Source organism: Lacerta agilis, chromosome 1 (assembly GCF_009819535.1).
Source record: "Lacerta agilis isolate rLacAgi1 chromosome 1, rLacAgi1.pri, whole genome shotgun sequence".
Taxonomy (NCBI): Eukaryota; Metazoa; Chordata; class Lepidosauria; order Squamata; family Lacertidae; genus Lacerta; species Lacerta agilis.
This window is the reverse complement of record NC_046312.1, coordinates 20,053,732-20,075,067: the sequence shown is the minus strand read 5'-3', so window position 1 is coordinate 20,075,067 and position 21,336 is coordinate 20,053,732. Positions and strand designations below refer to the sequence as shown.

Genomic DNA, 21,336 nt, shown 5'->3' with positions numbered 1-21,336 from the left:
CTGAAGATGCCCACCAGCAATTAGCATCTGGATAGGAGACTGAGCAGGCACACAAGCCACTATCTTCTCAGTATCTGAAGAAGTGTGCATGCACACGAAAGCTCATACCAAGAACAAACTCAGTTGGTCTCTAAGGTGCTACTGGAAAGAATTTTCTATTTTGTTTTCTAAGTAATCGTGAGATGTGTTTCTACTTCAATTATAGTAATTCTTTATAAATGTGCATCCATAAATATAAAATAGACTACCGTATGCAAGGTTTACGCTAATTTTTTGGCCACCTTTTTGTGCGATGCATTCCCCCCCCCTTTTTGGCAACACATAAGTTGCCCTATGTTACAGGCACAGCTGCAGAAGCCCATTGGAAAAATTAGGAATCCTATTGAAATCTATCATGACAAAGAACTGACAACCCCAATTTATTATTTGTTTTGCAAGCTGGCACCTTGCCTGGCAGCTCCTCAAAGTGGATGACAGTAAAGTCCAGTAAAAATGAAAAAATGCAGAATTAAACTCAACATAAAAAGACTTTGATCTACAACATGGTTACTGACACTTCCAAATAACTCTAATAGCATTGTGAAACAGGGCTTGTCCTTCAGAAGCCATGCTGGCTCTCCTTCAGCAAGGTTCATTATATGCTTGGCAACTTTTAAAAAACTAAACAATAAATTCCACCAGTTTTTGCAGGAAAAATGTTAAGCTAACCAGCCAATCATCTCCAGGATCCCCCCCCCCCCCGGCATGCTTTTTGAAATATTGGTGTTACATTGGCTTCTTTCTAATTCCTCAGGAGTGGAGGCTGATCTGAGGGACAAGTTATGTGTTTCTGTTAGAAGATCAGCAATTACACATTTGATTCCTTCCTCCCTGAAGCATTACGCCTTCACATCTACAGAATTACATATCGTGCCAGTTCTTTAAAGTACGATAAACTTTAAAGACATTTGAAAGTTGTAACACTTGAAGTTCCCAGTCTTCCCTACCAGCTGCACAAATATTGTTACATAGAAGGAATTCAGGGCCTTAAGGTCTTCACAATAATCATTACAGTTGGGGTTTAGACCTGGTTATGGTACAGGAACTAACTGCATTCATAGAATCTTAGAGCTGGAAGCTACCCAAGGGTCATCTAGTCCAACCCCATGCAATGCAGGAATCTCAGCTAAAGCATCCATGACAGATGGCCACCCAACCTCTGCTTAAAAACCTCCAAGGAAGGAGAGTCCGCCACCTCTCGGGGGAGTCTGTTCCACTGCCAAACAGCTTTTACTGTCAGAAAGTTTTTTCAAATGTTTAGTTGGAATCTCCTTTCTCGCAACTTGAAGCCGTTGCCTCAATTCCTACCGCCCAGAGCAGGAGAAAACAAGCATGTTCCCTCTTCCATGTGACAGCACTTAAGATATTTAAAGATGGCATTGGTTGCGCTGTATGATGACCTCTGTCAGGATAGAAACAGGGCAAATGTGTCCCTGTTCATTTTCCTTGACCTCTCAGCAGCTTTTGATATTATCAATGATGGTATCCTTATCTGCTCCATCTGGGCTGTGCAGAAGAGTTTCCCAGGTGATTTGCAAACTTCCATATCGATGCATATAAACTTCCACCTACCAGATGCAGTTGGTTAAATGTGTTGGCCCTACCTGGTGCTAAGTTCTTGTAATATTGGCATAGCTTCTTCTGCAAGAGTAGTAGCGATAGGGAACGTTAGTTCTGTTCAGTCCTAGTTCCTGTCCCCTTATGTGATTAACAATTGTGTGAAGCAGCAGAGTCTGTAGGAGTTTGGAGGAGAAGGCTGACCAAGTAAAACAATGAAGGGGGCAGGCAAGCCAGTCTCTCATAAAATATTAGGTTCTAGAACTGCCAGATTTTTTTAAAAGAAAGCAAGCAGGGGATCCATAAATTATTGTTCATCCAGAGGTGGGTGAGAGGGGTGGGGACTCCCCCTACCCCATGGATGCCCAGGGTATGAAGGGCAGAGTGAAGCATAAATAGAGTTCTGCATCCAGAGGGAGATGATGACTTACCTATATAGACAAGCACCCACAAAACACTTGGATTGTAGGGGAATTACACATTACTGGGAACTGCAGCTGCACTCATTTGCAGCTTGCTTGCAGGTTTCCCGTAGGAGCACTACATGGCCTGATCCAGCAGGGTCATCTTATGTTTATTTATTCAATGCATTTGTATCCCACTTTTCTCCCAAATTAGGACTCATAGAGCCAATGGGGATGTGGGTGTCATGGGTGCTGCCTTGCTCTCTCTTGCACAAACTGTGACAACTGACAAGGGCTACATTGTCTTCTGAATGCGGTGTAGCCTTTCTTCATAGGACTGGAGTCCTGCTTGCTCTTGGGATATGAAGATCTCTGTAGCCAAATCACACATACAAATACTGCGAGCAAACCATTCAGTAGAGCCCATGTGTTTTTGGTAAAGAAAAAAAGAGATGGTACTTTTGAGGCTTTCCCCACATTAGTAAAACGAACTGTTTTCACTAGGTGAAATTCCTACTTTAAATATGTTGTCATTTTAAGTGTTGGTTTCTTTCTCCTTTTCTTGACAAAATATTTGTGCCTTTAAAAGCTGCACAACTGCCAGAACTTCAACAGACTAGACCTTCTCATTACTGTTTTTCAATCTACAGGGAAAACTGTCCTAGCTGAATTACTACATATTGGGCAATTGCTAAATGCACAATGCACCTATCTGGATAAAAGGTAGCAATCATTGTTGTCATCGTAACCTCCTCATATATATGGCAAGAGAGAGGATGGGGGAAATGAAATATCTGCACGTATAAAAATTCCTAGAATAGAGATGCCAAATTGCCAATACACACAAGCCCTGATAAAAATAAGAACATTACTTAACACAGCTTCCAGTTTGTTGCTAAGAAACTACTGCTTCATAGTTTCATTATTTTCGTTTGCAGAAACATTACTGGTTGTTCTCTTGCATCTTAGTGTCTGCTTAGTATAAAAAGTATAATTAGAATGTGCATGAAGTCAAATAATATATCACATAATTTGATTTTCCCCTGCCCCAAGCCTTGTGGGGTTGGTCGATCTACCATTTCCTGTTAGTGTAGTGAGTTATCCAGCATAACATGGAGGAAAAGAAGAGTTACAGGAGTCTAGAGAGGCAATGCACTAGCATCAAAGCAGTTTGAGAGCAAGAACTTCTACTGAAAGCATTTTTCAGTATGGCTTTCAGCAACAGCAGAGTAGTTTGGGGCTTGTAGCCTTTGGATGTAACCCTAAATCCACCTGTATAAATGGAGCTATCTCCTGTAATCAATGCTGTTCTGCTTGTACAATAGCACTCAGGCCTTTCCATACTGTGAGTGAAAGCGTGCCCCTCCTTCATTTCAAACCATGCTCGCCTGCTGTTCCCAAATGCTCATCTCCGGTGCCATATGCTTGCTATCCATAACCAACTGTGCCTGTTTTCTGCTACCTGTCCCTGATAAATAACTGTCCCTGTTTGTTGCTCTTTATTTCTACCTTTTCCTGAGATGCTTTCAAAACTCTGTTGGTGTGCCTGTGATGAAATGCTCTAGAGAGCTTTCAAGGAATTTATATATAAAATATGAAAGATTCCACAAAACTGCTTGGCAGGGCTATGGAGGTGGAATAGATGTGCATGCAACTCAACGGGGTGCAGTAGAAATGCAGCCCTGTTTGGCACATGCAGTATTAAATGGAATGAGGTCACAACTTAAATAGAAAATGCCAGACAAATAGGATGTGAGCCATGAAGATGTCAGGGCAGAATCACTGTTATCTATGTTCATGGAGAGTAATGGCCAATGTCTGCTTGTTCAGGGTGTAAGTTATTTTAATCATTTTACCCTATCTGTGGTGTAATCCTGTTTCTTTTCAACATTAAGTACATCTCAGATTATTATTCCTTACTTTTTAAAACGAAAGCTAAACATCTGGGGGCCCTGATGCCATGGGGCTTGGTATATGTGCACAAGCCTGTGCTGTGTAGAGCAAGAGGTAAATGTACAACAAATGCAATTATTGCCATTGAGCTGATGGCAATATTCCAGTCACACAACTCAGATGGTTCTGTACCCTCCTCACACATCTCTCCATAGAAGAGGAAAACTTCCAGCTGGGCAAAACCAACAAAAAACAACAACTCAAGGAGACTGCAGGGCTGGCGAGGGTGCATGGACTTGGGAGACTCTGTGCTTGACTGACAGTGTGACCTAGAAGGCCACATCCAGCCTCAGGGCCTGAGGTCCCCCAGCCCACTGAGAACACAAAATTGAGGAAATTGGTTCTCTATATTTATTCCTAGCAACTCTTGGCAGAATTTTCCCCAGGGAATGTCAGTTCACCCTGCCCTTTGTAGGATCTGTAAGTTGAAAATCTGTGTATCTAGTTCTGATTCTCCAGTGCTCTATGCTAACAGATTAATTGACATTTATTGGTTAAAAGTAACGGTTAATTGACTAATTAAACTGGCAGGCTCACCAATAAATATATAAAGTGCCAGTAAAAGTGTATTCAGTATTCCATTACATCTTATTATTGTAAATGAATTTTGACATGCCTAATTAAGAAGCAACCACCCCCTGGCCCAACCTTAACATGAAACAGCATGAAAGGTTTGCCTTGGGTAGCACATTCCAAAGGGGTTGTCCCTCCTGTCTCTTTGCATATTCAGAGTCGCCTGATTCCTAAAAGTGACTTCTGAAGTATAAGCAGTTGAATAAGAAATTGCTTATGTCCCCACAGCAGTATGGGCAAGGTGCAGAGGCATCTAGGACTTGTTCCATCCTGCCTGGGAGTGCAGAAGTGAGGAAACAGCACCACGTTTAACTATTTCTCTACCATGAACCAAAGCAACCCCCAGTGTGCTTCCAGATAGGTGTTTATTGTGGAAGGGTACTGTTGTTCGGTTCCAGCTCCTGCCAACCTAGCAGTTCGAAAGCATGTCAAAGTGCAAGTAGATAAATAGGTACCACTCTGGCGGGAAGGTAAACAGTGTTTCCATGCGCTGCTCTGGTTCGCTAGAAGCGGCTTAGTCATGCTGGCCACATGACCCGGAAACTGTCTGCGGACAAACACCAGCTCCCTTGGCCTATGGAGCAAGATGAGCGCACAACCCCAGAGTCGTCCACGACTGGACCTAACAGTCAGGGGTACCTATACCTTTACTCCTCATGCATGCAACTTTTTACAGCATCCACAAGACAATGCTGGTTTTCCTTTTTTTTATCGTCCGTAATTTCCCAGATATAGCTGGGATTCAGCTTTAAAAATAGCTCAAAAACTTTTTTTTTTGAGATTCTGCAAAAAAAAAAGCTCCATAATCTTCAATCTTTTGAAACATGCAACCCTAACTGTTGTCAGTGACCAGTAAAGACATCCCAAGGACCAGCTTGCAAATGAAGCTCCCACCTGGATGTATGTGCCCATAAGGTGGCCTGTGTCATAACAGTGGCCAATGGGCCTGAGTTGATGCAAAAAACTAAAGATGAATTTCAATAGGGACAAATGTAAGGTTCTAAACTTGGACAGGGATAACCAGCTGAACAAATATAAGATGGGGGACACCTGGCTTGCTAGCATGTGAAAAGGATCTAGGGGGTCTTGGTGGATAACATAAGCTTATTCTAGGCTGCATCAACAGACGTATAGTGTCCAGATCGAGAGAAGTAATAATACCACTCTATTCTGCTTTGCTTTTTTTTTTTTTTTTTTACAGGGGAGGCCCAAGAACACAAGGAGGCCCTGCTGGATCAGGCCAGTGGGCTATATTTTGATTACATATTTTGTTCTGTGAACTGCCCTGAGACCTCTGGGTATAGGGCGGTATATAAATTCAATAAAGAATAAGAAGATCTGATCTAGCCTCCTGTTCTCACAGTGCCCAACCAGCCGTCCCAATGGGAAGCAGGGCCAATACATTTTGGCACCCGAGGCAAACCATTGTGAGGCCTGTTGTAGAGCTGGCATGGCGGTGTGTGGGTGTTGCTGATAAGGGAGCAGATTTGGCTTTCACAGAGTGTGCTGCTGTCCCTGTGTCAGCGGGAGATGCGTTCCTTGGGGGCCAGGTCTGCTGCCCTTGCAGATCCTCGCCCCCCTGAGGCCATCACCTCACCTTGCCTCACGGGTGGGCCGGGCCCTTGCTTTCTGAGCACGTGACCTCCACTCCCGAGGGGGAAGAGCGCAGCCAACCAACGGCCAGCAGCCGTGGATTAAAAAAGCCCTTTTATCCTTCACCCTGAAGCGGAGTGAAGGGGCTCACAGTGCGCGTAGCAGGCGGCGGCTAGTTTCCTCACGCGGTGGGCCCATGTGGCAAACGGGAACGTCAAGTTTACCTCAGGGAGAGGGGTGGAAAACAACAAATTAAGCAGAAACGGAACCTTGCCCCGCCATACGTAATACACACAAACACACACACACGAGATGTGCCTGCCTGGACCGTCTTCCCGGGCGCGTTGCGATATTGGCGCGCTCGGGTCGGCCCTTTTTGCCCCTCCGGGGCCTCTGTAGCGGCTTCGTTGCCCTGGCGACGGGCTCGGCGCTGCCACACTGCCCGCGGAGGCGAAGGCGGCTCCGGCTCCCTCACCCCTCGGCACGGGGGCTCCTCGAGTCGCGGGGGAGGGAGCGCGGCGCCTCTGGGAGCTGCAGGGCGAGGGAAAGCAGGCAGCCCGCCTGGGCCCATGAAGCCGCGTCCCTCGGAAGGGCCCTGAGTGGCCCTGCATCTCCCGGGGTTGGCATCCGGCCTTCCCGGCTTGGCGCTCTCTTGTCTCTCTCTCCGCTCGCGGAGCCCCATCCTGGCCCGTCACCAAGAGGGGGGGGGGCGGGCGAATCGCTGCGCTTCGGGGGCGGCGGGAAGGCAGGAGAGCCGCTCCTTTGGCGGGGGTGGGAACGCACCGCACTCTCTGGCTTATATGTATGACTGAGTCGCTGCGTTTCCCTCCGTAAGCGGCCCCTCCAAATCCATCTTCCGAGCCCCACACAAAAAAAGCTATAGATCTTGTCATACGCCCACCTCCCCGTTCTGCCACCCAAACCACCACGTTTCCCACCGGGAAATCGTCTCCCCTGTTCTTGGAGCATCTGGGAAACAGCGCCTGCCCTCCCCAACCAACCTTTCTTCTTGCGGGGGTGCAGGTTCCTCTAATCCGCACGCCCCCTAAATTCACATTTAAAATACAAACCAATAATCCCTTGCACTCGTTCGGGGAACAAGTTGTCGATTTCTCTTCCATTCCCCCCCCCCCTGCAAAACCCTCTTCAGTGTTAGCTTTCAGGTGGGCATCTGCCCCCAATCTGTCCTGGAGCAGGGGGTCCCAAGATCTGCCTCCTTTCCTGGGCCAAAGAGGAGAAAAGTTGCACGCTCAGACCCGCCTCCATCCCACCCCCACGCCTTGCATTTCCACCCTTAGCGCCCCCACCAAAAGAGAGAGAGGGAGAAAAGCAAGCAGGAGTGAAGTGAAAGGAGGGCGTGCGTATATGCGTATGTGTGGTGGAGGAGGAGGAGGAAGAGAGATGTTGGTGTCTCCTTCTCCCTGGAAACGCTGGAGGGACTGAGGCGAAAGTGAAGCAGCAGGAGTGAAAGTTTCCTTGCTGGAGCCTGGGCTGAGTGGCGAGTGATGCTCTTGGAGCAGCAACGGCGGCGGGCTGTGCTGGTGCCGCATTGTGTTTGCTGAGGCTCCTCCTGGGCGGTGGGGGCTCAGTAGCGTCCTACGAGGAGGAGGAGGAGGAAGCAGCAAGAGCAGCAGCTGAGCAGCCTCTACTCGCCCACCTCCACCAGTGCATTCTTTTAAGACGAGAAGAGGGTGTTTGTTGCCTGCTTGCTCTCTTCTACCTCTCTCCTCTCTGGCCTCAGTGCAATGTGAAGCTTGCACACAACCCTGGTTTGTCAAAGACTGGAGCTCCAACCTAGTACATGCATCCGATAATCATCTTCTCCTACAAAATGGATTTTAGCCAGAACAATCTGTTTGGTTATATAGAAGATCTGCAGGAACTAACTATTATTGAAAGGCCAGTACGCAGGAGTCTAAAGGTAAACCTCTCTCTCTCTCTCTCTCTCTCTCTCTCTCTCTCTCTAACTGTACTTTCTAATCAAACTGCAGTTATTTCAGATTGGAATCTATTAAACAAATGGTGCTACTATCTGTTATATGCAGGCTCAGCTTGTTTTACAATGAAAAGATAGTTTGCACAGATAAGGGCATTAAATCATGTCATCGGACAGTAGAATTATTTCAGAAATGGGGTTTTAAGCGTGAGGGGGAAGAAATACTAGATATAAACTGCTTTAACTTGAATTAGGTTTTGTGATTATATAATTTGGGATCTTTTCCCATTCCTTTCTTTCAGGATGTAGTTTAATAAATGGTGTGTGGGTGTGTGTGTGGGTGGGGGGAACTATTCCTGATATTTAAAAAGTGTGCTACCTAATTTTTGAAATTTTATCAGAGATTCTGAGTATTAAAAACCAAAGGCCTCAAAACCCTGGAACTGTTTATAGACTTCCAGGAGACTGTTCCAGAGAAAGTGAGTTAAAAATTACAGCCTGACATTCTGATTCAGAAACTGAGGAAGGGGACAGCTATAGACCACATGTTTTGCATGCAGAAAATCCTAGCTTCAGTTCTTACTGTCTCTAGTTAGCAGGGTAAGAAAAGACCCTTACCTAAGAGCTTGGAAAGCAGATGCTAGTTGGTATCATATTGAGCTAAATGGATCAATGGTCTGACTCATACAAGACAGCTTCATAACCAATTAAGCAGGAACACTTGAATTCATTTTCCATTGGTATCTTTTTAATTTCATGTACTCTGATTTAACTTATTTGTGTTTCAAGTTGTACAACATAATTAACAGCATCATCCTAGGCATAGTCACTCAGGAATAAGTCACAGTGATCTCAATGATTAAGTATATTTGTGTACTGTAGAACTTGGGGTGGAAGTAGTTGTTAACACATTCAAGCATGGACTTGAGATGTTAATTATGTTAATTTGTGTTTCACACTTGACAGACACCAGAAGAAATAGAGAGATTGACAGTTGATGAAGAACTCAATGATATTGAAAGGGCTGTATATCTACTCAGGTATTTCTTCAGATAATGTTATAGAGGGTTTTTAAATGTTACTTTTTATCTAAATGTTTCCATCTCCATGCTTCATGGGTTTTAAAAAAGAGTTTTTTAGGTTTTGGTTTTTTTTGTTTGGAATAACACCATGGAAGAAAGTTTAAAATGTGTGATGGTAGCATTTTATTTATTAAATTTGTATAAGGCCCTTCATGCATGAAGAAAGGATGGTCATGCACAGATGCTTAGCTACCGGTACTTTCTATTAAGTTGGCTGCTTTCTACTACAGTATGGTCCTTCCCTCTGATGAGTTGGGCTGCTATTGTTTTTCTTTTTGAGGGTCACCAAATTGTGTGGTGGTATTAATAAGATTTCACATTGACTAACTCCATAGTACAACTTAATGTTTTAAAGGATTTGTTGTGCAGCACCTGAGAAATGCAGAGATGCAGATAACACTGACACAATCATACTTGGTACCCTTCCCCACCCAATATACTTGAAATGCTTACTTAACAGATGTTTAACTGCCTTGAACATTAACTGTCCGAAACATGGGCTTCCTTTGACTTTCATGCAGATATCATCTTTGAAGGAGGCGCTGTTCTGAAAGATTTTCATTTAAACTTGCATTTTTATACAATGCTCACTAATTGAAGTGCCAGCTGTAAGCTTCCTTTCAGTTTGATCAGTTATTTTTAGAGTGCTCCAGAGCCATGTTTGTCTCGTTCTTTAAAATGTGCTCTGCTAATATAATCTATTTGTCACTTTTTAAGCCAGCATTTTTATCTGCCACTTATGTTTCAGATAATAGTTCCTATCTGGCAATAGCCATCATCTTGCTCTGTTTTTGTTTTTGTTTTAATTATCTCACTCATGTGTGATTTGGAAGTCCCTGCTTGAATTCACCATTTACCCTTTTTAGTGTTATCAATAGTATACTGTTCATGCAGATATTGGGTTCCATAGCTCTGGGTGACCTTTGCGTTGTTTGGAGACATAAAATAATTTTGTACATGGCTACTACCTCCACCTGCTGAATATTGTTCCTCCAGTCTGCAAACCACCTCATATTTAATCACTTGCTTGGTCAACTTAGATGAAAAGGAATTGTATGCAGGAAAGTGAATGGACAGACAGAGGATGGATGGAACACTCCATTGCTGCTGCTCCAACCTCTCTTAGCAGGCTACAAACCTTTTAGGAGGCTAGTAACTTTGGGGGGCCTGTTTAAAAAGATATGGTAAATAATGAAAAATTGTTCTTGCGCCATAGTTTGTTATTTTTTTCAAATGGGAGCCACATCTCATTTCCTTGGGCAGCCAAAAGGAGCTAACCTCCACACAATCCAATATTTATATGTCTTGACTGGGTAAGCAGAGATTAGACCAATGTCTGCTCACCAATCACTGTAGTAGAGGCCACTCTGGTGGCTGTCATTGGTGATTCTATGCCTACCCTTAGCGTTTGCACAGTCTGATGATGCAAGGCAGGTTTCTGCCACTTTTTGGCCTCACATGAATAGAACACATTGCAAGCTGTCAAAGATAGAGAAAGAGAATAATGCAATTGTATTGGAAGGTTGCAGGCCTCAAATATTTTTTTTGAAAGAAAAAAAAGTCTCATTAAGATAAGATTTTATTATTGCTGATGTAGCTAGATAATTGCTAAGATATATTTAACAGTTCTTAAGAGTTTAAGAGGATTCTTAACTGGTTTTGTATTCTTCTTGACTCCCCCCCCCCCCACTTTAATATACAGTGGCCCAGTTCACCTGTCATAGTATATTCTAGTTCATGGTTTACTATGAATGCACTGAGTTGAGCTGTTTCTCCGCTCTTTGCTCACACTGGGGAGAAACAAACTTATGACCTCTAGTTTAGTGTTACAACAGTTATGTTTGATCCTGTTTTGTTCCAACAAACCTTGGTCCCTGTTTTGATTGTAACGTTAAGCCAAAGGTTGTTTCTTCCTGGCATGAACTGGAAAAAGGGCGGGGCAAAACAGGAGCAATTGTGCACAGTAAACCATGGTTTATGGCTTATGACATGAGAATTAGGTCAATTTGTAGTCTCGTGTTGGTGGAACACAAAGTCTTTTGAGTGTTCCTTTCCTCTGGTTGGCTTTTAATTGTTTTCTTGTTGAGACATATGGTGAAATAAATAATGTCGAGTCTCATCAGTGTAGCAACACTAACATGCTTTTCTTGTTTGGGTAGTCTAGTTGTTCCTTGGTGCATCCCACCCCCCACCCCCCCGGCCAGTGATGCCAACCTCACCTCCTAGTTTTTTTCTGTACATTCAGTGGCACATAGAATACCTCTTCCTGATTGACCACACTTTTCAGAACAGGCTTTTCTGTAACAACTGCAACAAATTGGGTTGTGTTTTTCCCCCTATAGACTAGTTTTGTTTGTTTGCTTGTTGTTTTTTGCAATTCTGTTTTCTTCCAGTTAGACATTTATTGTCATATTTCTGGCTGAACATCACCAGCATGCTGTTGGCTTGACTGATATGTGTTCTTTATTTATTTTTTGCTGTATGATTCTCTCCTTGAATCTCCAGCATTATTACATAACTTTTGGACATTATTTCATTATGGGGTGGTTCACATTGTTCCCCAGAACACAGGCTCTACTTGTAGTAGGGTGCAAGAATGAGCTTTGGGCAGACATTTTCTCCTTGCCTCTGTCTTGCACATAGGCTTTTTAGAATCTTTTGTAGAATCATAGAATTGTAGAGTTGGAAGGGACTCCAAGGGTCATCCAGTCCAACCCCTTGCAATGCAGAAATCTCAGCTAAAGCATCTATGACAGACGATCATCCCACCTCTGCTTAAAAATGTCCAAGGAAGGAGAGCCCACAACCTCCTGAGGGTGTCTATTCCACTGTCGAACAGCTCTTGCTGTCAAGAAAGTTCTTCCTGATGTTTAGTTTCTTGTAATTTGAAGCCATTGGTTTGAGTCCTATCCTCCAGAGCTGGAGAAAATAAGCTTGCTTCATATATTATTGTATGCATGTAGGTTCTGCCCATCCACCTGTCCCCTTTTGCAGCACATAGATGACAGGACTACTTTTGTAGAAATTTTTAGTTAATTGTACAGTGTGCAAATCTGCAAATTGACCCAGGGTGAACAGGTTGCTGCCACTGTGTGCTATATCAAATAGCAGAGCTTCCTCTTTCTTTCTTTCTTTCTTTCTTTCTTTGCCTTGCAAGTGAAGCCTGCCTCATTTGGACATTTGACCTTCAAACTTTGCTAGTTTCCATTTTATTTTGAAATCTAAAGATTTTTGTGTGAAATGTGTAAAAAATACTTTTATTAGAAACAACACAGAAAGCATGCAAAAGGTATACAAAATGTACAAAGAGACATACACAATTGACAGCCAAAATGTTAAGAAAAATTAATTTGAAATATCCAAATTGGGGTGGGTGGGGTGGAAGAGAGAAAAATCTTATATGAAAATGAATCTGTAATAATAAAAAGCCAACTATTTCTAAAAAATATTTCTGAGAGCATTGCAGACATTATTAATTATTTTACATTTTATTTATTAAATATGTATACCGCCCTCCATCTGAAGATCACAGGGTGGTTCACAAACATAAAAATGCAAAATACATAGTAAAGCAAAAGCAAAAACAAACCAAGAATACCCCTCTCTCAAACACATTTAAAAGGTCATTTAATGTTACTTAGCCAAAGAACTGGTTATAGAGAAATGTTTTTGCCTGGTGACTAAAGATAGGTAATGAACTTGCTCTGGGATATTTCAATTGGAATACTTTTTGCCCTATTCTTTTTGTGCCAAAATTTGGCAATCTTTCCCTAGTTTGCCCCGAAAGAAAGCATTGTGCCTGTATGTCCTGCCTTTGCAGTTTATTTGCACATAATCAACACATACCAAATTTTCTTGCAAGTTAAGGTGACTTCTGATTTTCCCATTTTTGTCCAGCGTTTTGCTTCTCTTGCTTACTCCTTGCAGTTTCTCCTAGTTCGTACTATCTTGCTACTTACTACTATCCTTTTTGCCTTTTTTTTCTTTAACCGCTCAAAATATGCTCATAATAGTAGCTATATATATATATATATATATATACTCAAAATGTTCACACATACTCTTGCCATCCTTTCATCAACTCTGTGGGGTAGATCAGTATTATTATCCCCATACTGTAAACTAGGGAAAGGAATGGGGACTGAAACGGAGATAATATTGGCAACTTCAGCTGAGGTGAGATTTGAATGTGGAACTTTCTGATTCATTGCTTAGTCACTGTGCTATACAAGTGCTGTACAGTGGTACCCCGCTAGACGAATGCCTCGCTAGACGAAAAACTCGCTAGACGAAAGCATTCGTCTAGCGGGAGGCAGCCCCGCTAGACGAAAAAGTCTATGGGGCTGCCTCGCAAGACGAAAAAAATTCGTCTTTTTTTTTTTTTCGTTTTGCGGAGCGCGGCTCCCATTGCCGCTCCACAAGACGAAAACCCCGCTAGACGAAAATTTTCGCGGGACGAATTATTTTCGTCTAGCGGGGTACCACTGTACTTCATTTTAGGCTTTATTATCTGCCTCTGAAAAGCAGTTCAACATGCAATTGCATTCAACCCTTATGATTACTAATGTTACAATGATATGAGCATGTGGTAAGGTAACATTCTAAATATCATTTTCCCCCCAGTATAGAAATTCTTATAAGGGAAAGTACACAGACTATGATATTTTCCTATTGTTCTTGAATTTGACTTTCATTTCTTTTGCTTTCTTATCCTGTTCCATATGTATTTGGAAAAGCCACTTTAGCCTCTCAGACCACCTAATTAGAACATAAGCTCTAATAGGTCTTGCCTCTTGGGGCTTAGCTTCTGACTTGGGAGAGCCTCAGGACATTTCTTTTTGATGCTCAATACTCCTCCGCCTCCTTTATTGCATTCTCCCCTCCCCTTTAAAATCAAGGTCTTGCACTTTCAAAGAATAACATAACCAATGGGTTATGCCTCTTGGGGTATTATGTATTCTTATTAAAGATTGGGGGAGAAACTGTTTGCTGCTTATTATCCTTGTGAGGAGTCATTAGAGCTGCCACTCATGGTAAAAAAGAAGAAGAATCTAACGTGCGCATTTATCTTCTAGTCATATATTTTATTGCCTAGGATCATGCCATTCATCTCTTGTACCAAATAGTCCAAATATGTAAGCCAAATTTCTTCTCTCGGCCCTTCAGTGAGGAAGGATCTTGTTCCTCATGCACTTTGAGGCTTTAGTTTGAAGAGGAAATGTGATCACCTGAGGAAAGCGGATGGGGGTAGGGATCTTGGCAAGGGAAGCCTTGTTACTCTTTCACAAAGGTAGCTTTCATGAATGGTTGTGTGTAACAGTGCTGTCAGGGTTTCTACAGCAGTTACAGGGTATTCATCAAAAGCTGGAAAAGTATTACGTAAAAGGGAAAGGATCCAGGAGAAGGGCACAAATGGAAAAAAGTGACCAACTATTCCTGATGGCCAGCCTAGTTGCCCCAGAGTAAGACAATGGACAGAGGGTGCATTTCCTCTTTATGCTGGACCAAATGTGTTGAATGTAGAAGCACATATGTTGAATCTTGATGCTGAACCAAATGTGTTGAATGTAGAAGCACATATATATATGCCTTTGCATGGCATTTGGAAATGCATTTATGGCAGAAATAGCACATAAGTGTTGCAAAATACCCACCACAGCACTTCTGGAAGTTTGTAACGCTGGCTATCAAGCTGACAATATTTTTGTCCCTTGGGTCACCTTCTTGCAGATTCTACCAGATCCTAAGTTTGTAATAAGTCAGGGACAGCCTTTCATTTTAAACACCCGTGATTTTTGTTCGTTGTAATTGTAACTTTTTGCACTGAAGATAAATTAATTATTGCTTCAGAACAAATACACTCGAACCAGAGAAGGAGGAGGAGAGAGTGAAGGACTCATATTGATGCCATTTACACAACACTGAAAGTATTAGTTATGCTGTCATGCAGGCATGCAGATGAAATAGCTCTGGGAGGAAGAGCAGAGAAAATGTTACTCGTACTGATGTAGCCGAGCTTTTGGATCAGGAAGCTTTGCACTGATATCAAGCAATGGATGAGTCACTGGCTCAGCGTTGCTTGTCCTGAAATTCCACTGATAATTGTAAACAGTAAAATCCTTCCTATTGTTTTCATTAAGTATCTGTTTCAAGATTATGGTGTGCAGTGAGATGTTGCTACTTCTTCCAGTTTAAATAGTGGTGTGTGTGTGTGTGTTTGTGTGTGTTTGTGTGTATACATGAACACAAATGCACACATGGGACCTATGGCAAAATATTGCATTGTAAAGTGCTTGTGTTCAGGATGCCAGCCAGCCAGATTTTTCAGGATACTTCATTCTGCCATCACTGAGCCCTGGATTTCTGACCACACCCTTAAAAGACACTCAGTATTCCGTGGACATTCAGCATGCTCACCCTAATTTTTAAAGATTACATCCTCAGTCTTGAGCAGGGGTCAGCAAACTTTTTCAGCAGGGGGCCAGTCCACTGTCCCTCAGACCTTGTGGGGGACTGGACTATATTTTGAAAAAAAAATGAATGAATTCCTATGCCCCACAAATAACCCAGAGATGCATTTTATATAAAAGGACACATTCTACTCATGTAAAAAAACGCTGATTCCCGGACCGTCTGCGGGTCGCATTTAGAAGGCGATTGGGCCGCATCCGGCGCCCGGGCCTTAGTTTGGGGACCCCTGGTCTTGAGGTTCCCTAAGCCTGCTGCTTCCTCCATCCTATGTGTGAATGGTGCCATTTTGGCTACATGAGGATTGACACTTGGCGAATGAGTTCATTATCATTGTGTGTGGGATGCTTATGTATATATATTTGTATTTTGGACCACGAGAAGAAAACAAGTAGGAGGAATAATATATGGATATATAAGAATAGAAAATTATTCTGCATGTTGAATATATCATTTATTCTTATCTCCTTTTATTTATGATTCGCAGGTTGAAAACTGTTTTAGCAGCACATTAAGTACCCTTTTAATGTCACCCTCACTTGTGATGTGCTTAATTTTTTTAAGAAAAACAATTTTGTTTAACATGTCTCTACTACTAGTCAAACTATTTTTATTTGTTATTTTTGCATATAATGTAAATTTAATAGGTTTTATGGTGGTCAGGGCAATACTTCCTTATTCTCCTGATTTCTCTAAAATTTAAGATGCTGGGGGATAGCAATGAATGGTAGGAGAAGCAGAACTCTGCTAGTACCTTTGGTTTTTGTATACCTGTTAGACTGATCCACCAAGAGTATTATATTTTCTTTTTTCATATATTTTTAAGTGTGCAGTTCAGCTCTTGGGCATTCCTTAATGCTCATCCTTAACTGTTACACTGTAGATGTTTTTGTACTGTGATTTTCTTTTCCAGCTGTGGAAGGATGTTAATTCTCTTATTGGAAGTTTTACCAGCTGAGGCCTGTCCCTGTGTGTGTCATTAAGATACACATAAAGAAACAAAACACAGCAATCTTAATTTTGGAAAATGGTGAATTACAATAAAGTGCAGTAAAACTGACAGTTAAGTTAGTAGGTAAAACCATTTTGTTGGCTGAGATCAGAATATTGGAATTTAGTGTATGAAAGTGATGAGGGGCTCTGATGAGGGGTGGAATGCTCTGTCCCATGAGTCTAGGGCCCTACAGGACTTAAGCTCCTTCTCTGGGCCTGTAAGACAAAGCTATTCCGCTTGGCCTTTAATTTGAACTCAGCTTGATCTTTTATTTCCCTTCTCTTCCCCCCTCCCCTTTTTATGAAGATTACCGGCTCTGGGACCCCACAGCTTCCTCGCTGGCCCAAGTAGGACTAATTTAGCCAGCTAGCCCTGGTGACTATCTAATGTTTGTTGGATGGATTTCCCCCAAATTGATTTTTGAACTTTGAATTTTATTGTTATTCATGTTTTTATACTGTATTTTATGCTGCATTTATGTTGTATTACCATTAAGTATTTTAAACTTGTTGTTAGCTGCCCTGAGCCCGGGTTTCTGAACCGGGAAGGGCAGGGTATAAATAAAAATTTATTAAATATTTATATTTATCCAGAGAAAATTAGTTACACCAAGAGTTCCACTGAAATCCAGGAAATGTTGGTAGTAACTCACTGATTTCAACATGATTCTAGATTCAGGTAGGTAGCCGTGTTGGTCTGACACAGTCGAAATAAATTTAAAAAATAAAAAATTGTCCAGTAACACCTTAGAGACCAACTAAGTTTGTTCTGGGTATAAGCTTTAGTGTGCATGCACACTTCTTCAGATACACCTGAATATCTGAAGAAGTGTGCATGCACATGAAAGCTTATCCGCAGAACAAACTTAGTTGTCTATAAGGTGCTACTGGGCATTTTTTGTTGATTTCAACATGGCTTAGGCAAGGCTAATGTATTTGGGATCTGTTCCAGGATATGCATGTCTGTGTAAAAATGAAGTTCCAAAAATGATAATTAGATATTTGTTTCATTAATTATTTGAGTGTGTGTATGATCTACATATATGAAACCTTTCCAGTGGCTTAAATGAGACCTGGGCCTATTCAGTAAATAACCACTTACCACCATTTTTTCATTGCTGTGTTAATATAAATGCAGCACTTTTTAAAAAGCTGAGTATGAATCAGCTGTGGCAAGAAAGCAAAGTCACCTTAAATGATTCATTCATGCTGTAAGAAAGCTCTCTCTGATCTATGGCTAACACCTAATAAAAAAGAAAACATGGCAACTTAGCTTGATACGGTGTAGCTGTTACTTCTGAGAACCTGATCCTGGGCAATGGAGACTGTTCAAAAGGCTGAAATAATGTGGGTGGGGAGGGGATCCTAAACTTAACTAGTGAGCCCATTATTTAGCTAAGGTCCAGAAAAGTGGCAACTCAGAGGGACAATAAGACATTAAAATGGTCCTGTTAGGTGGTATTTTGGGAAGAACTGAGAGAATGGTGCTCTTTGACTTTGTCAGAAGATAGCAGAAGTTATCAACAGTTAATTTTTTGATGAATAAAAGCACACACATAGACACAAAATAGCTAATATTTGGAATAGGCTCAAAATATTCTGTAACTTGAACATCTTCATTTGAGGAGAGCATGGAGCAGGGTGTGTGTATGTGGCCTGAGTAGGGGTGTGGCTTGGGAAAGAGGCCTGAAGAGTTTTTTTGAGAGCTGAAGGGCCACATTCAGTCCCTGGTCCTGAGGTTTCTTACCAGTGTCTTTGAAAATCCTTAAAGAAGTTGCACCAGTTTATATCCCTTTAAATTAAGATTTGAGTCATGAACATACATGTTTTCAGTGTTGAAGATTTAAATGAGCAAATTGTCATTCCAAGAATGTGGATTGTGTGAAACTTTCCACGTTAGGCAGATTTTGTGACAATCATTTGTGAAGTAATCACATGGCAGCTTCGCTAGCTACTACAATTTGCTTGGATCTAGTCAACCCATATCTGTAAGATGACAAAGCAGTGTTCATAAACTTTCTATCTTTGTACCATTCTACTGCACATAAGTGGTGTGGAAAAAGTAAGATGTTGATAAAAAGCAGTTGCAAGTTTGCTGTATGTTGTTTTGTACAATTATAGCACAATCTGGGCATGCTGTTAGATCCGTTTGTTGGATATAAAATGGTTTCTTCAAATTATTCCCTCACGGTGACATAAAATGTGCAATTTTGTGGATTGCACATTTATCTGAAATATGACACACACAGCAGTGATTTATTCATACGTTTGCCTTTGCTGTACGTCATGCCTGAATCACAGTTTTCACTGTAACAGTATAAGCATGACAACTCAGGCCAAGCAATTTGAGGTACACAAAGTGCACCATTAAAATGCATTTCCCTAGCTGGAGCATTCCCTTCTTTGAAGTGCTGACCCATCTTTAACGAAGTGGTCAGGTTTGCATGTGCAGAACGATGTTCACAAAAGAGTCCCATGTGTATCTGAAAATGCTCTCAGAGTCACAGAACTCTTGATTAGTGTGCATGAGTCCAACTGTAAATAGTTGCCAGCCTCTCATTCCTGTGTCCTTCTGTCATTCCACACGGAGATCTCAAGCTGCTGCTTCTCCACTGGTGATGGTGGGGGTGGGCAGGGTGCCCACAGGCGTGTGTGTGTGCGCATTGTAAACTGCTTAGAGATTCTGTTTGCATTCAAGCAATATGTAAATTTTGTAACCTAGCCTACTCTAGGTATGCTTTTCACATTGATCTGCAGACAGCTCCATTCGTGATAGCATTTTATACCTGGGTGAAACTTCTGCAGGTAAAAACTGTAGAAGACATAAAGTCATGATGGTACACTAAATGTAACATTGTATTATCCAACAGTGCTGCACCTCATGACCAAGATCCTCCTGTAATGTTTACCTGCAAGCAAATGCTGCAAGATTCCCCACAATGTTTATTAATAGATTCCTCAATGTAGGTTCTACCTCTTTTATTGCTTCTTGTACAGTGGGGCTGAGGGAATTAATGAATTGGGGTGGGGGGCTTTAATTGTGACATTTCTTTTTTATTTTCTTTTGCAGCAAACTTTATAAAAGAAAGAAAAAGTGATGAAAGGAATAGATCATTAAAGCCTCATCAGGAGTTGAAGATAACCAAGGGGTATTAATTACTATTCTCAAATGGAACAGGAAGCAATAAAACGAGAAGACCCTACAAGCAGGAAGCTTTTAGTTAAAGGCCTAGAAGCTTCACTAGTGTAGATCATATTACCCTATTGTATTATCAGCCACCTTGTGAAGTAAGTAGGTTAAGGACCAGTGCCTGATTCAAGGTCATGATTGAGTGAGGATTTGAATTCTGACTTTCCTGGTCCAAGTCCAGCACTATGTTTGCTATACTGGCTTTCAGAATGTTTAAAACATGAGATCTCCCTCCCTTACCTGTAGTTCAAAGGGGTACAATCCAGGAAGTTCTGTGGTGTGTGCTATTTTTGCATGTTTGAATCTTTAGAACTTTTCAGGTTTCAATTGCATGTACATTGCAGGTATCATACCCACTGTCCATGACCTTATCCTACATTAATTTAGTGGAAGGTCCAAGTAGAGTCTAAAAACGTAGAACTGTATGCACATTTAGGGTCCTTTCCTTTTTGAGGGCACCTGATAATTCAGAGAGAGACTACACAAGTGCAAGTTGAAAACTTGTAGACTTTATCCTTACCTTCCCCGGAATATGGAGATCAAGAGGAGGGATGGTGCATCCCTTCCCTTCCCTTCAATGTGTGAAAAGGGCTTCTAGCTTCAAAGTCATGAGCGGAAGGATGAACACCCACACAAGTGTTTTGGTGATTTCCAATTACTTCTTCAGTAAGAAGGAAGCAGCATGTCAGCTTGCCATTAAGGAAATGCTTTCCACTATTTCTAGTACTGTGTCGTTAAAGCTTTTCTAGACGGGAGATATATTTCCTTAATGTTTATAGCATTTTCTTTAATTTTAAGATTGTGAGTGGGGGTTTTTCTGTTAGCAAACAGCAATTAAAGCTTGAACTTGGTGAAATAAACTCTGAAAAAGAAAGAAAGAGATTATCGGCATACACTTGATTTGGCAATGTCTCAAAATAGCCATTTGTCTGAATTATTCCATTCTTGCTGGCAGTTCTTTCGTCAGAAAACAAAGGAATAAGAAACTTGAATTGAGCAAGCTGATCTTGGTAAACAAGGTTACTATGATACATAGCTACAGTAGCATGCAGCCAATTCTTGTTTTTATTTAATCATAGTTAAACAACAGTGGGCTAATCATGTTGACTATCTAATGGTAAATTAAATAAACCATTGAAATGTAAGGACTCCCTTCTTTAAAACAGAAGTAGTAGGAAACCTGTGTAGAATTAGCCCATTAAATAATTCAGAGACAAGCTTTGTGGCAGGTAAAGGCCAGTTTGTAACTAGATATCTTAATGAGAACAGCAGCAAATTAAACTAAGTGTATAGAGTGTGTTAGTTTTGGTTCCAGACAACTGAGACGGACAATGTAAGCAAGGTGAAATCTTTTGTTCTAAAGGTCTTCTAGCTGTCAAAGTGGGAGGTGGACTTTCCCAGCAAGGTGTGGAGAGTTGCCAGAGTGGCTTCAGATTTCTTAATTTTTTTATTGACATGAACAGCTTAAAAAAAAACAACAGTCAAAGCATAATAAAACATTAAAAGTTCATAATGGGTAAAAAATAAAGAAGAAGCAGCAGCTGGCAA

At 41.6% G+C, this 21,336-nt stretch overlaps 1 protein-coding gene across 2 annotated transcripts in view; it reads left to right on the top strand.

The window, feature by feature from the left end:
- Positions 1-7,082: 7,082 nt before the first annotated feature.
- Positions 7,083-21,336, top strand: part of PPP4R4 (protein phosphatase 4 regulatory subunit 4) — a 78,442-nt gene continuing 64,188 nt past the window's right edge. For both annotated transcript variants that reach the window (XM_033140548.1, XM_033140556.1), the window contains exons 1-2: positions 7,083-8,040; positions 9,022-9,095. In XM_033140548.1, the coding sequence (XP_032996439.1) occupies positions 7,921-8,040; positions 9,022-9,095 (194 nt within the window). In that variant the 5' untranslated portion in view covers positions 7,083-7,920. The remainder of the gene's footprint in view (positions 8,041-9,021; positions 9,096-21,336) is intronic.